General features: G+C 41.0%; 1 protein-coding gene across 1 annotated transcript in view; it reads right to left on the reverse strand.

The window, feature by feature from the left end:
* Positions 1–4,173: 4,173 nt before the first annotated feature.
* The window catches only part of phf14 (PHD finger protein 14), a 105,966-nt gene continuing 93,906 nt past the window's right edge, over positions 4,174–16,233 (reverse strand). The window contains exon 18 of the mRNA XM_069715104.1: positions 4,174–5,528. Coding sequence (XP_069571205.1) covers positions 5,454–5,528 — 75 coding nt within the window. The 3' untranslated portion in view covers positions 4,174–5,453. The remainder of the gene's footprint in view (positions 5,529–16,233) is intronic.

Raw genomic sequence — 16,233 nt, forward strand, 5'->3', positions numbered from 1 at the left:
ATCTGTGTCTTTGATAAGAGATCAAAAAGTACAAGTCAGTGGACATAACAACACCATAGTAGTCTATGTTCATACACCATGAGGTGGTACAGATGCCTGTCAAGTGCACCCTGCCCACAGAGAACACGTTATCATACATTAAAGGTGGAAATATTAGAGGTTGTGAAAATTAGGTCCAGTTGCATTCATTACTTTCATCCCCATTAGCCACAGGACCCCCCCACCATGAAACCTTGAGAATTTTCAGCAGAAAAACCTGTTGTTTGAGTTGTTAGAGATCCTGTAGCTGCCATGCTTTCTGTGTGCAGAACTTAACTGACATCATAATGATCCATACACTAACCATCTGAACTTAAGTTTACAACAACACACATGCAAAGATGTCACTGTGGTAACCAAGATACCAAATTCAACCCAGTATCACGGCAAAGTGTGAAATAGACACGCCCGTCCACTACAGCAAAACGTGAGATAGCCATGCTTTGGGTTGTCCAGGCGGGAAAGTTATACGTTTTGTAAGCGTGGAAATTACACGCATTGAAATGTCATGGGAACACATGTAACAATGTAATAATTTAACAAACTATTATAAATACTACTAACACTGCTACTGTTAAGTCCTGAGGACATCGATGTAAGGAAACAGTGATGTAACAGTAAGTGTTAATGTAATAGAGATACTGCACAATGGAGACTGAAAATAATGGAGCAAGTGAGAAAGTGTTTCGTGTTAAAGACTTGTAAACGTGCAGTTTAGACAAAGAATCCGTTCAAAGGTTGCAATTAAAACAGACAAATGTGTTTGTGCTGCACTAGAATCAGCAGCTTCATGAGGAGTGTGTGTCCTGTGATGGCGAGGATGTAACGAGGACGTGCAGACACAACAAAGTGAGCAGCGTTTCCTTTGTTGCCGTGAGAGCTGGCTGTTAAGCACCGCTCCACGCTCTGCGTATTCTTCTCATCATCAGGAGCTATTTAGTATGCTGCGGGCGTAAATGGGAGATTGGCGGGGCACTGGGTGGCAGAGCGGGCCACTATGTCATTAATGTGCCCATCGCTGTTATCATACTCCTAATGACATCGCTCTCAGATGGCATGCTGGGAGCTCAACCGCAGGGAGCCTGGCTCAAACGTCTGCAGGCGCTGACACCTCCCGTCATCAATTCCACATGTCTCTTCACCAAAATCTCGAGCCTCCAGATAATGTCTTTCACAGTTCAGCAGTCTTACAGGGCTTCCCTCCTGCCTGGCCTTGAAATGGGCAAATTAATAGTTCCTTTGAAACAAATTGGAATTACACCCCTCGATGCCTTAATGTCAGAATGTGAGAGCACTGACGTCCCAGGTCTGACTGCTGATGGAAGCACACTGGAGGGGAGGACAGTTTGAGGGGGTGTAAAGATGTGCAGGACCCCCCCCCTCTCTCTCTCTCCTCTCTCTCTCTCTCTCTCTCTCTCTCTCTCTCTCTCTCTCTCTCTCTCACACACACACACACACACACACACACACACACACACACACACACACACACACACACACACACACACACACACACACACACACACACACACACACACACACACACACCTCCCTTCCTGCTCAGCATGGATGGGTGCAGCACTGTGTGGTCTGTGTTATGGGAGGTAGGAAGTGTTCCATCTTTAGCATTAAGAGGGAAACCCTTCGGTCCTGTGAAACACAGACCGAATCATCTCGAGACATTTAGATCATTTACCAAACAGCTGTTTACATGGCAACACACAACTGTAACTGACAGCACGGTTTTAATCCATTTCTTTTTTCCAATATGTCCTCCTTTACAATTCTGTAAGATGTTTTGTTTTGTGGTTTGAGGGGTTCATTCTTTTCAGCATACTGTTCTCATCTTTACTGTACTGTTTTACCAAAATATTCTTGGTGAAATGTTATTATATTATTGAGCTCTTTTTTTTAAAAGGGGAACACCTTCAAGAAATTTGGTGTTATCGGTCCTTAAAACTGGAGGGGGAAAAAAAGAGATATGTAAAAAGATTGGTCCATATTAATCCAGCAGAAGCCAAAGTTTATTTGGCCTAAACTCCAAATACGGCGGATACTACATTTCCCGTAGTGCAACTTGATCGCTTCTTGCTTTACAACCACATCGGTAACACTTTGCAGTAAGGCTAGATGAATTATCGTGAATGCCTTAATGACGTAATGTATGAATCTAGCATTCACTAATACTTCATGAATGATCAGGAAGTAACGAGTTCAAAGTCTTTCATTAATGATCTCATACGTGAATAACACATTAATTAAAGCATGAACTTAGGTGAGTGCATCGTCAACGATTATGATTTATTAAACATGATCATGATGAATTATCTGTCCACTGAACCAAACCGTGCAGCACAGAGAACATCTAAAATCATCATTAACTAATAGTTACTCATGAGTTCATGTTTCTGGCCCCTGAAGTGAAGTGGTGAACATTTGATCTTTACTACCCAATATGATAAAACTGCAGCAGTCATCATGAACTCACAAAAGCCCCTGCACGTTTAAGCAAACCTTTTCAGAGTGTCATTTCTTTTAAAAGTCTGCTGTAAGTATATTTTCACATGAGTGTACTATTTTGGTCAGTGAAAGAACCCCAAAATACAGGAAAAATATATGCTTAATCTATCAAAGCATACGTTAGATGCATCTTTCAATATATTAAATGCTACTTAAGTGCTTTTATTTTAACAAAACTAGAAGTAAAAAGTATACTATAGCATAGTAAAGTATGCTTTCAAAAATATACTAAGCATATTTTGTTTTCACTCTGGACCAAATGCTGCATTAACAAACAAAATCTGTGTGATGATGGATCATATGAACCAAACATGCAGGATATTAAACCGAACATCAGTCTAGAGAAAATATGCTCATCCAGGATTCTGTTGGATGCCGGCGCTGACCTCAAAGCTAGAAAAGTTTTTTTTCTAAAAGATCAAGTCCCGTGTTTATTCAGGATGAAAGTACACTGTGTTTTGGGAACAGCAGATCATCTGAGTGACTGTTTTACAAAGAGAAAGAAAGAAGGAAAAAATTCACCCCACAGCACCATTGGTACTCATGATACTATCATACTGTGGCACATTGGCTTGCACTGTTTAGTCAGGTGCTGTGTTCATTTGATGGCTGTGATGAGCTGCAGCCCTGGATCAATACATAACAGCTCAGTCCACTGGAGAGCAGAAGGTAACAGTACGGGCGAAATCACAGTCATATGTGTAGGATGATTAAAATCCCTGACATGCATGTTTACATGCCCAAGAGGCCATGGAGGCAAACGAGCAGATCAGGAGTCCAGGAGGGGTTTCAGATGAAGCTTAATTTATTTTTACATTCTAACACCACACCAAAGGTTCACTATCACCTACCAGTTCCCACCAGTCTCTTCCAGACTCCTACACAAACAAACTAAGCTCCTTAAATAGACCTGCTCCCTCCAATTAGCTCAGACATACCATTTACAAGTAAGTAAATGGTATGTCTGACAATATATGCACCATAAATATTTACATTATTTCCCCAACTCAAAGATATCCATAATAATTTACCACTATTTACAGTCCTATCAATAAAGGATATTATCAATACTTCATTTATCTAAATAAACAAAGCAACACATCTCTTGACTCCCCCCCCCCCTGCTTCCTGTGGTTGGTACTTCCCGAAACTATAAATGGATGCTCGAGCCCGCGGGGAACGATTTTGCCCGAACACCCTGGGAAGCGGAAACAGGCCGAGGTGAGTTGTTGCAATATTTAAATCAACTTGAATCTTTAGCTTGGCACTCAATATACTCCATTGTTCTGTGACATAACTAATTAGACATGATCACAATCAGGCCTGTTCGTTCAGTCACTCACTGCACTTTTCTATTTGTTTGTTCCCAGGGAGAACAAAAGGAACAACCCTGTGTCCCGGCCGTGCACATGGCTCCCAGCGTCCATAGTCCAATAACAGCCAACAAAACTGTGTGTTCTCCTTGGCACCTTCATCACACCACATCTCAAACACTGGCATGGGTAACGGCGGTGCGTTGTTACAATGCATGGCAGCAATCTAGGTCCAATCTTGCAGTCTTTGATGTAATTTTGGCTTTACATACAATCAGACCAAGAACAACACTGAGCGATTTAGACATTTAATGTGCATTTAGTATCAGTGATCGAGAAACCAACATTTTTGCAATTCAGTTTTATTGGCACTTTAAGGGATAACAAATTTACTGTGAAAGTTGGACAGTTCTTCAGCCTGACGGTGGTCATCTAATGAGCCAGTAGTTCTCTGTTAACAGTCATAGAAACCAAACACAGTCATCACTTTGCATTTCTTCTAATGAAACATACATGTAGCAGTTGATTTGTCATAATTGGACTATGAACATGTTTTCTGCCTCTTTGGCACCAAATAATGTAACATTTTCATTTGCTGAACTTTGCTGAGATGTGAGTGATGATTCCCAGGAAGCTCAGACATTTAGTCTGAGCCACAGACTACATGCAGGTCAAACAACCATCTGGCTAAGAAAAGAAGTAGAAGAGCCCCAAACTAATTCTACTTTACAAAGTATGTAAATACAATCTCAGAGTAGACACATTTCCTAAACATGGAACCTTTTATTACAAATCCAATGACAAAATAGATTGGCACTAAAAATCAAGTCCCAAAAACATATTTTCGACACAAAACCAAAACTCAATACTTCACGTAGTGGTAAGTGATTAAGCGAGAAAATAAGTTGATATTTTAAATGGGGTGAGTAAAAAGATATGCATAAAATAGAAAAATAAAATCCTCCAGTCAAATGTCAAGTGAGATGAGTTTGAAGCAGTGGAAGTCACTTCACATCTGATCGATGTGAACGTGCTCACAAAGGAAGTAGTGTTCTGTGAGCTCTGAGAAAAAAAGCTCAGCCACACTCAGCAAGCGTCATCTTGTAAACAGGACACTGAGGAGACTGTGTGACCACACTGTCTGATCATCATTAGTGTATGAAAATAGATTGTGTGGAAAGTGTCATAAATGCTTCAGATACTGGGCCTTAACAGTCAGACATGCTGTATCTCCACTGTAGGAGCACAGCGGTGTGTGCGCTCCGGTGGTCAGATACTTTCATGTGCTGCTTCATTAATATGTCTGAAACCTGTCCGTCTCTACAGCCACACCCATAAAAAGTACAAATTCTACCCTTGAAACTAAAGGTTTGACCTTTTTTTTTATTTTTTTATTTTTTTTATAGAGTTTTCTAAAATACACCTCTGGTTGCTAAACTATTTTGAGTGGAAGCTAACTGCTGGCTGTCTACAAACTTTGGGAGGCTAGTAAAAAGTTACATGTGCTATAGTTTGAACAGAAAAAGCTCAGACTGAAGGTGGAGCCACGGAGCAGGTGGAGTGGAGTCCTCTCACTGCGGTTCAGTTGGGAATATCCTGCTCTGCTGTTTCCTCTTTAACACAGTCATCTTCCTCTAGCTGCCCTTCCTCTTCCTCCTGCAAGGACAAGACACATCACACTGTCAAGGCAGCCTGAAACACATCAGCAACAAACAGAAAAAACTCAACCGGCATTTAATTATTATAAAACCAAAGCGTAGCAACTAGAACTGGAAGCCAAGAACCTTTCAAAAGCAAAATATTTGCAGCAGATTTGCAGGTAAATTGTGTCTGATTTGCGGCAAAGAAATTACTTTTCCCAAAAATGTTACCAGAACTTTGCTAATGTTGTCCACTTATGAAAAACTTCCAGAAACATTGTGGCAATAATAATAAGTTCTCCACCACTGTTAAACATGTTCACCTGGGGTTTACTACTACAGTTAGTCAAACCTCTGCTAACCTTCTGGTAACAAGTGGCAAATATTTCAGCTGATTTACCATAAATGTTACTATAGATAGCATTTCTGGCAATAATGGTATAATTTATGTATTTCCAAGATAGTTGTTGTATTTTCCCTTTTTTAAACTGCTTACTTGAAACTCCAGGAGTTGTTTGGCAAGAACAATGAATATGTTTAAGAATATTCCTCACTGCAGTGTGAAACCACACATCTGAGCAGCTTATTATTCCTGTGATGTGTGAGAACCAAAAACAAGGAGGCATTGATTCAATGTTGATGTACCATCAGAATCAGCATTCTTGTTGAGGCTGAACATTTAGTGCTAAACAATATTGACTCAATGTTAATAGCTCTTTGTCAATGCTGGAATGAAAGCAACAAACTGTAACAGATATCAAAACACTGAGTAACACAGCAACAGCTGCGTGTCTTGTGGCCTGTCTAAAGTTTGAATGGTGTTTCTAGCTGAAAGTAGGCGGAGCAAGTTGAAGTTCAAAGAAAATGAAGTTTTAAAGGATTTGAAGTCTCTCCAGGATGAAGAGCTTTAAACATGTTTGGAACTACTTTGATGGTGACATCACATCCTGTTGGTGACATCATAATGTTTGGAACTCCTTTGATGGTGACATCACAGTCTATGAGCATTAGAGACATTCCAATACCAAGAGAATTCCACTGTCACCACTATAGCTTCATTTTCAATACAGAAGACGCGAGACAACAGTGATTGAAAGTGACCTCAACAAATACTGAACACACGACCAGGAAATTGATTCTCGCAGGACCAGTAACGGACCAAACCAAGAATCAGAAACAAAGTAAGTCACCCCTGATGACAACAGCATCAGCACCAAGAGAAACCACAAGGAGCTGTTCACCCAGCCAGAAGCTACAATGCACAGCCTATAGAAACAGGGTACACCCAGGATGTTCTCCAGCCCCGAGTCGCTGCTGTTCATGACTTTACTAAACTTTCAATTTGAAGCACATCTGGTGCAAACATACATTCTAGCAAACCTGCAGCAAATGTAATAATTACAATTTGCTATAAATTTGCGGCATCAGGGCCAGACATTGACCTCAACTATTTGCCAGAAACCAACATTTTTGAAAGGGAACCTGTGTCTGTCATCACTAACAGCAGAAATGTGAGTACACAAATGAAATGAAAGAGATAAAGCGGTCTTGGTCTTTTGCTTGAGCATTACAAATTCAAATTCATGCCTAATTTTGATTTAATTTTCTTCAGACTTATGGCTCAGAGGTTGTCTAATTACCAAAAAGGAAGAGGCTAATCATCACCACAAGTTTAGGTTTTGTTCCAAATCAAGTACTTCCATACAATCACGCATAGAAGTGCATGTGTGTTTACACTGCCAAGCATCGAAACATGCAGTGAACTATAAAAGCCTGGATGGTGTTCTCAAAACAGTCCACAAATGGACACAATTGTGATTTAGTATTCTTTGCTTTAGTAAATATATATCTGATGGTTCCATTCAGTCGACCATGAGCACATCAGAGCTCTTCAATGTACCAGACAGAGTCAAAACGCCACTAAGGAAACATTTTGTGGACTCCATTACTTTGAGTCAAGAAGGTCAGTCAGTCCAGGAGATTCCAAATTTTTAAGCATTTGTTATCAGCATCAAACCCTGGGATGAAATTCTCTCTAAGAAGGACCGCCCCATTAACAGAGGACCAAGAGTTCCTTCTGCTGCAGAGGAGAAATTCATTAAAGTTACCAGCCTAAGAAATCGACACATTAATCGACAGTTAACAAAACCTCAGTTCCCCTGAGCGGAGTTCACGTAGCACATACCTCTCAACATCAACTGCTGGGAGGAGACTGTGAATCAGACCTTCACGGTGGACCTGCTACAAAGAAACCTCTACTGGTTGGACCAAAAGTCCCATGGAATGAACATTAGACCAGGGAAATCTGGACTTTGTTCTGATGAGTCCAGATGTGAGATATTTGATTCCAACTCTTTGTAGGTCGGTGGTGCCTCCCCTCTCAATGTGGAGCTATGATAGTGGCTGTTGAGGGTGAAATGTGTCGAGTGTTTTAAACCTGTACGAGTACACCGTCAGAGAACTCATAGTGCACTGCATTTTTTCATTACACTCGAAATAGCAAGTGTAAGTATGCAAGTGTGCAACTTGAGACAGCGACAGTGTTTGCTGGTTGTAGTCGGGTGACACTGTAGTTGTACACACAACCAAAACAGAAAGCAACACACAAAGAGCAGGAGCCAGCTGATTTAATTAAATGAAAGTGACGGCGGGGATAGCTGCAGTGGTGATTAAACAACTCTGACAGACACAATTATCTCCCCTTCAGAAGTTAATGAACACATCTACACACCAGAATCTCAACGTGAGACTCTGCAGCCCACAACACATAAATCCAGGACCCACAAACTGAGAGCAATAGGGGCTCATTCTCCGTCAGTCACGGAAGATTCAACTCCCATGTGCATTTTTGGTGTCCTCACTGGCAGATAGGATTTTTTGAATACCATAAACTTCCTCTGACTCACCCCACCATGATCTGACACATTAAAGCCTTCAAAAGTTGGTACTTCTTCTAAAAACAAACCATGACGTATGCAATTGTTTTACCTCAAGGCCGATCACCAGGGAAGATTTTTTATTTTTATTTTTTTTATATCTAATTCAGTGTGTTCCGACTGTGTACTCGCTAATTAAATAAACCAGTCTTTGAAAAGACAATCTTCCGAGTAGTCTTTTAACAATAGATTGTGATGGGGAATTTCACCATCAGACTAATTTAATATGAGACTCTTGGGCACATGGCCGCTCACCAGTTTTTAAAGACTTATCTTTGAAAAACACAATTCCCCAATCATTTGGTCTAAATATTATTTAGGGTGTAATTGTAACTTGAAAATGATCTTCTTCATAACTTTATAATAGCTGCTCAGTAAGTTGAACAAGACCCATGGCACTGGTCTGTTGACATGGAAGCAGGCAGAGACTAATTTCAGTAGCCGCTTAATAAACAAACCCTGAAAGTGAATGTATGCTAAAATGTTAAAACATAAATGTTTCATCCTTTTGACATGGTAGACCCATCTAAATACTACAATAACCATGAGCTCAGATGCCACTGCATTGGAAAAGAATCCAGCAGGTCAGCAGTGAAAACCATCGCTGCTGAATTCAACCAACACATCAAGTCCTAAATAAATAGTGAATTGGTTTATGCTGCAGATTAGCTTCTGATTAGTGCTCTTATTCCAAACCCCTGAGCAGCATGATCTGTAGCTTCCATTCACTCTTAGCAATGCATGGATGTTTCATACAGAAATGCACCTTCGGAGTCATTGTTAACGTTTCCTTAATAATAAGCTAACACCAGCCAGTACATTTGACTTTATCTTTTAAAAAAACTGGATTTTTTTTAAAAATGCAGTTGTTAATATTTTGGACTGATGGTTTAACCAGAGGAGTTCCATGCAGCTTGGATAGCTGTAGAAGAAATAAGAACAATGATGACTTTCTGTTCTTGAACCAACGAAGCCAGGAACACGTTCTTCCACTTCACACTTCTACAGGTGTTTTGTTTTTACTTGAAACTACGGCTGGATGCATTTATTTCTGTCGCCGCCGTGCCCACTAGGAAAACTCGAGCGAAACCTTCCTCCTGGTACAACAGGGACACTTCCTTAAACAAAAATGCAGAAAACTTGAGCACCAATGGAGAGCAACCATTTGTGCGTGTGACCACGCAACCCTGGTTGAGGTGGTCACAAAGTCTGTTAGAATATACTGTAAATGTGCTCTTCCTGCAGCTAGAGCAACTTATTTCTCTAGTTTGATACAAAATCATAACAATTACCTAAAATTTATTTTTGACACTGTTAACAAACTCAGGGTTAAATCAACCCATATATGTAGTAACTCCCTTACTGTAACTAAGTATTTAGAAGTTTTTAACTACAAAAATGTATAAAATCTGAAAACCAATATCTCCCACTTCCTCATTCTCCACCCAGGATGGAAGAATTACATCTAATCGGTTCTTGGCTTGCAAATCCCTTGATGGACTCCTCCAAGCCTACTATTGGTTTACTCAGTCCTATTTCAGCTCATGAAGGACTTTCACCACTTATTGGCCCACCTTTATTACATATTATAGGCAGCTCCCTTATTAGTGGAATCATACCTACATCTCTTAAAACAGTGGTTATCGGGCCCAGTTCAGCAGCTCACGGATCAATTGTCATCCAGCAAACTGCGTGAACCTCATCGATCTGGTTTCCGAAAATTCTGCACCAGAGAAACCGCTTTAATAAAACAAAGTGGAATGACCTACAACATGCTTCAGATTCTGGTTTAGTCTCATTGATACCGGTTCTGCTCATTCTTATCCGATAGATCTGTTTGTCGTACACAACAGTTGTTCATTAGACCATTAGAAGGTTCCACACGGATCTGTCTTGCTATTTACATGTTGCTCCTTGACACAATAATCAGTACATACCATCCGGAAAGTATTCACAGCGCTTCACTTTTTCCACATTTTGTTATATTACAGCCTTATTCCAAAATGGATTAAATTCATTTTTCCCCTCAAAATTCCACACACAATACCCCATAATGATAACGTGAAATATTTTTTTTGAAATTTTTGCAAATCTATTAAAAAAAAAAAAAAAAAAAATCACATGTACATCAGTATTCACAGCCTTTACCATTACACTCAAAATTGAGCTCAGGTGCATCCTGTTTCCACTGATCATCATGAGATGTTTCTACAACTTGATTGGAGTCCACCTGGTAAATTCAGTTGATTGGACATGATTTGGAAAGACACACATCTGTCTATATCAGGTCCCACAGTTGACATGTCAGAGCACAAACCAAGACATGAAGTCTAAAGAATTGTCTGTAGACCTCCGAGACAGGATTGTATCGAGGCACAGATCTGGGGAAGGGTACAGAAAAATGTCTGCAGCATTGAAGGTCCCAATGAGCACAGTGGCCTCCATCATCCGTAAATGGAAGAAGTTTGAACCACCAGGACTCTTCCTAGAGTTGGCCGCCCGGCCAAACTGAGCGATCGGGGGAGAAGGGCCTCAGTTAGGGAGGTGACCAAGAACCCGATGGTCACTCTGACAGAGCTCCAACGTTGCTCTGTGAAGAGAGGAGAACCTTCCAGAAGGACAACCATCTCTGCAGCACTCCACCAAGCAGGCCTGTATGGTAGAGTGGACAGACGGAAGCCACTCCTCAGTAAAAGGCTCATGACAGCCCACCTGGAGTTTACCGATAGGCACCTGAAGGACTGTCAGACCATGAGAAACTAAATTCTCTGGTCTGATGAAACAAAGATTGAACTCTTTGGCCTGAATGCCAATCGTCATGTCTGGAGGAAACCAGGCACCGCTCATCACCTGGCCAACACCATCTCTACGGTGAAGCATGGTGGTGGCAGCATCATGCTGTGGGGATGTTTTTCAGCGGCAGGAACTGGGAGACTAGTCAGGATGGAGGGAAAGATGAATGCAGCAATGTACAGAGACATCCTTGATGAAAACCTTCTCCAGAGCGCTCTGGACCTCAGACTGGGGCGAAGGTTCATCTTCCAACAGGACAACGACTAGAATTTTGAGGGGGAAAATGAATTTAATCCATTTTGGAATAAGGCTGTAACATAACAAAATGTGTAAAAAGTGAAGCGCTGTGAATACTTTCCGGATGCACTGTATATGCAGATGATACTCAGTTTTGCATCTGTTAAGCCTGACACCAGTCATCAGCTAGTGAAACTGGAAGAATACATTTCAGAAATCAAGCAATGGATGTCAGCAAATTTTCTTCTTTTAAACGTTGAAAAAACTGAGATTCAAATATTAATTATTGCAAATTCCAAAGCAGATAAGAAATATTTTCTGGGATCTCACACTGAAAAAGTTCACACTGGTTCCACCATCTCACAAAGCCGCCGTAATAGTAATCTCAGTGTCCTTTTTTATACCAACCTCTCCTTTGAAGAACACATCAATGATATGACAAAGACTGCATATTGCCACCTACGAAATATTGTCATGATCTGTCTCATGCCTTCAACGGCAGATGCTGAAGCACGACTTCATGCTTTTGTCTCCCTTCAGGCTTGATTGGAGTAATACACATTTCTCTGGCTTACCAAAATCATCAGTTAGCAAACTACACAGGTTGGTCTGCAGAGGTGACCACTGACTAGAACAGTGCAGGAGTTAAAACTGACGCTTTGGAGAAACAGAAACCAAGTGGCAACAGAGGACAACAAGCTGTAAAAATGACAAAGAAAGATGGAAGACGAGTTCCCATGGCCACACCTGGAAGAATTGTTTACGCACTGGAGCAGAACAAGAGAAGGCGTGCAAACTTTGTTTGCCGTGTACGATGATAATATCGGTTTAAAAAAAAAAATACAGCCTCCAATCTCAAAAAACAAATTGAGACAAGAGGATTTACAGCTGTTAGTATGTAGCTCTAATCTTTTGACATGTTAATGTAATTGCCATAAAGCAGTCCCTCCAGAAAAATCCTGATCTTGCAATCATATTAGTAAATTCAAATAAACTGTTAGCTTGCATTTTTACGAAATTCCCATTTCTCCGTTGAAACTCAGTAGAGTCTCTGCTGAAGGAAATTCGGCACAAAGACTTTCCAGAGAGAACTTGCTTTACTAACACAAAGGCTCTTCAACCTCTCCCATCATTATGAAAACAATCTACATTATAACAGGGAGTGATGGGTTTTGTGGGTAATGTGGTCTTATCATGAGATGGGATAACTTTATCCTGAGTATCTATGCAGGCTTACAATCATTTGTAGTAAACTTCCTGTTTCATCCCTTGCCTTTTTTTTTTAGATCCATTCATATCTTAAATCATGTGATTTATTGAAAGTACATATCTGCTCCATGGATCTCCCCTTCCACTTTAAATGTCTGCTATTGATAATGCATCAAACATCAATGGTTAGACAGTAACTCCTACTCTGAGTAGAATACTTTACTTGAGTCTTTTTAACACTACTAGTGTTATTTGGAGTTGTCAGTGATGTCACAGTACTTGAGTACAGATGCTAATTCCTCCTCTCACTGCTGCTGACGCTTATTATTACCTTTCCCTTAATGTCAAAATACCTTTTAACTGACACAGGTTTCATTTGTCCAACATTCATTTCTGATAGTGGAAATCTGAATATACAACAAAGTTTTTTCAATTACACAATTTGCTGACTGAAAGTTCATGGGTGGACAGACTGGGGATGAAGACGAGCTGAACTGGTGTATTTCCTGGATTCTGCTGTAAATAAATCAGTGCGGCGGATGTTATGAGCTATCTGCAGCAGTTGTTAAGGCATGTGTAGAAACAGTAAATTAAGGGCAGGGTTAATGTAAAGGGCGGCCCATAAATAATCTGCGACTAACAGGAACCTTGTCGGTGCCTCTGGAACAGTCTTGATATGCAGTCTCCCCTGGAGAAAAATGTGCTACTTTTTCCTGAACTCTGGATACTTTCTGGTGCCGGTCCATGGAGTTGATATAAATCTAGCTGTAGGATGACACCTCATGAACTCCACTATCGTATACACTTGTGCCATCCACCAAATCTCCCTGACAAGCCTGCCAATTTTCCAATTACCTGTGGCGCCATCCGTTATCGGAGGGCCAGTCAGCTCTTAAATGGGAAACAAGAAGGGAGGAGGGGCCAGCGCATGCTAACTATCTCATAAAGCCAGAGATGTGCCTCCCATGCCTTTTCCTGCACTGATTTAGTGTGTGTCCCTGGGGAGGCGGTGACACCAGTCCTCCCGGCCTCTCAGGGCCTTCACAGGATTTCTCATGTGCTCTTTATCCTCCCCACTCCAACCCCTCAGCCACCTATCACTCCTGCCTCTGCCGGAGGGGAAGCGGACGGCTGTCAGCGCTACATAGTTTCACTGGAGCTGGTATTATCCTGCTGTCTGTCTGCCTGCAGAGCCTCCTCCTCCTCATCTTCATCCTCCTCCAGTCTGGGAAGGAGGGCAGCAGCAGGGAGAGACGTAGACCCAATCTTCATCTGTTTTCATCTTTCTTTGAATCTCGGTAAAAAGCCACGCTGAAAGTGATAGTACATTTAAAGATTACCTTCTGATAGAGCCCACTTCTCATTTATCTGCACTTATAGTCAGCCTTATGGAGTGAGTCTATGGAAATTGCCTGTGCAATGTGCAATTTAAAGTGTCAGAGCGATGGAGCAGACGAGCTGTTAATCATATTTGAAAAGCACATATCTCCGAGGGAGTATCCGGCAAGTTGTTTGGAAAGGAGTGTAATTGCTGTTAGTGAGCACATAGCATATTATAATTTTGTAAACCCACTCATTCATGTGTCACAGCATTATTGAGCTGTACTGAAATAGCTGCAGTGTATGAGTAGAGATACAGAACATGTGACGGAAAGAGCTTGATTACCATGAAGTTTAACATTGAAAGGTATTCCTCCTAGAATTTGTGTTATGTATTTGATTAGCTCTCTTATTCTGAACCACTGAGAATAAAACGTCTGTCTCTGCGTCTAAATGCTTCATTATGTTCACTTTATGTTCACGATGCTCAAACTGGATGTGCATGCTGCTGGGTACCCTGCAGCTCGTGCACACTGGTTTTCCATCAAGACCTTTAGGTATGATCAGATTCTTATTTCTGTAGTTGTGTACCAAGTGAGCAACTTTCATTATTTATTTATTACAACATATCACAACAAAGAATATTTTTTTCCATGCAGATGTTTCACTGCTGACCTAGGATATAATGCTTTAATTATATTATTATGATTTTTATTTGTATAGTATCTCTATGCACATTTATTCTCTTATTTCTTTTGTTAAACTTTAGCCTTTTATATTTAATTTTTCACTTGATGGATGTACGCATTGGTTCATTCATAAAACATACAATGTATAATAACAATAAAGGGTATACAAATAAAGTTGGTATGAATTCTTTACAGTCTTCTTTGTAATTAGTAGTGTGATTGAAACAACCTGTACCTTTGCAATCAATCAGACTGTTATCAGCTCAACGGTGGATGACAAATCCCAGATCCTGTTTTTAAATAAAAGCCATAATTATGAGTGTAAACCTAATGCTATCTGCATGTTGCTGAAAGACTTGTGTTTTTCTTGATGTGTTGAAATGCGTAACATGTTTAAAGCACTGATCTGGAGATAGAGGACGGGGGACGTGAAGCAGCGCTCCTGTTGTCTCACTGAGGACCTTACAGAGCTACAGTATGTTGTGCATCAGTGGCCCCTGCCAGAGACATTTGCTTTGTGGGAACAGAGCGCCAGACACTCCCCCTCCGAAGGGCCTGCAGGGGCTGATGGACTCTGGCATTGTGGGATATCTCCATTCCTCTGGGGACACAAAGGAGAGGAGGGGGGCGGTGCTGTTGTCTGCACTCACCTTCCATAGGCTGGCAGGCCCTCTGGCCCTAACATATACATATATGATAATGAAATGCCACGTTTTCCATTTGAGCCCAGGTGGGCGTTTTAAAGGGCAGAGTCGAGCGTCGCATGATGCACAGAGACGAGAGAGCTCACACTGAGCTGTAGGTGGCAACAGAGACCAGTCCAGCTCCAACTGTACGCAGCCTCACAGCCCTGCTGCTAACACCTCACTGCACCCTCACACACACACACACACACACACACACACACACACACACACACACACACACACACACACACACACACACACACACACACACACACACACACACACACACACACACACACACACACACACACACGGATTAAAATCCCGCTGTAAAGGAATCATAATGTACAACACAGTATGGACTTTAATATGCTGTGCCATCCTTTATAAAGCCTATACAGTCCTCAAAAGAATTAGCAGTTAATTAGTGTGATTGATTTTCTTATCATGCCTCCTGCGTTCACTGTATTTATTTATGAGAGTATGTGTGCAGAAAAGGCTGCACTTGATTCTCCCCTCTCACCTCTGATGGATTCACTGCTCTCACCGTCAGATAAATCTGCAGCTGCACACACGGATAGTTGCGCACTACCAAACAGGATGGGTAAGCGCAACCACGAAGCCTTACTGTAAATGAACTGTCGGGTTATTCACGGTCTGAACCCAATTTAAACTAATAGAAAATAAACATTCATTCTTCAGAACAATTTCAAAAATACAAATCAAAAAACAAAACAACAACAAATCTTTTTTCAGAGCTTTCAAACCCATTTGATGGTAGAGACAACTCTATTGTGCTATTTCATGGTTTAAATACATAATTCCAAAAAGGCCAAAGCAAAACAACTAAG

This window comes from Brachyistius frenatus, unplaced genomic scaffold (genome assembly GCF_029030835.1).
Source record: "Brachyistius frenatus isolate BFR_SWC_R1_liver_20210118 unplaced genomic scaffold, ASM2903083v1 Contig_138, whole genome shotgun sequence".
Taxonomy (NCBI): Eukaryota; Metazoa; Chordata; class Actinopteri; family Embiotocidae; genus Brachyistius; species Brachyistius frenatus.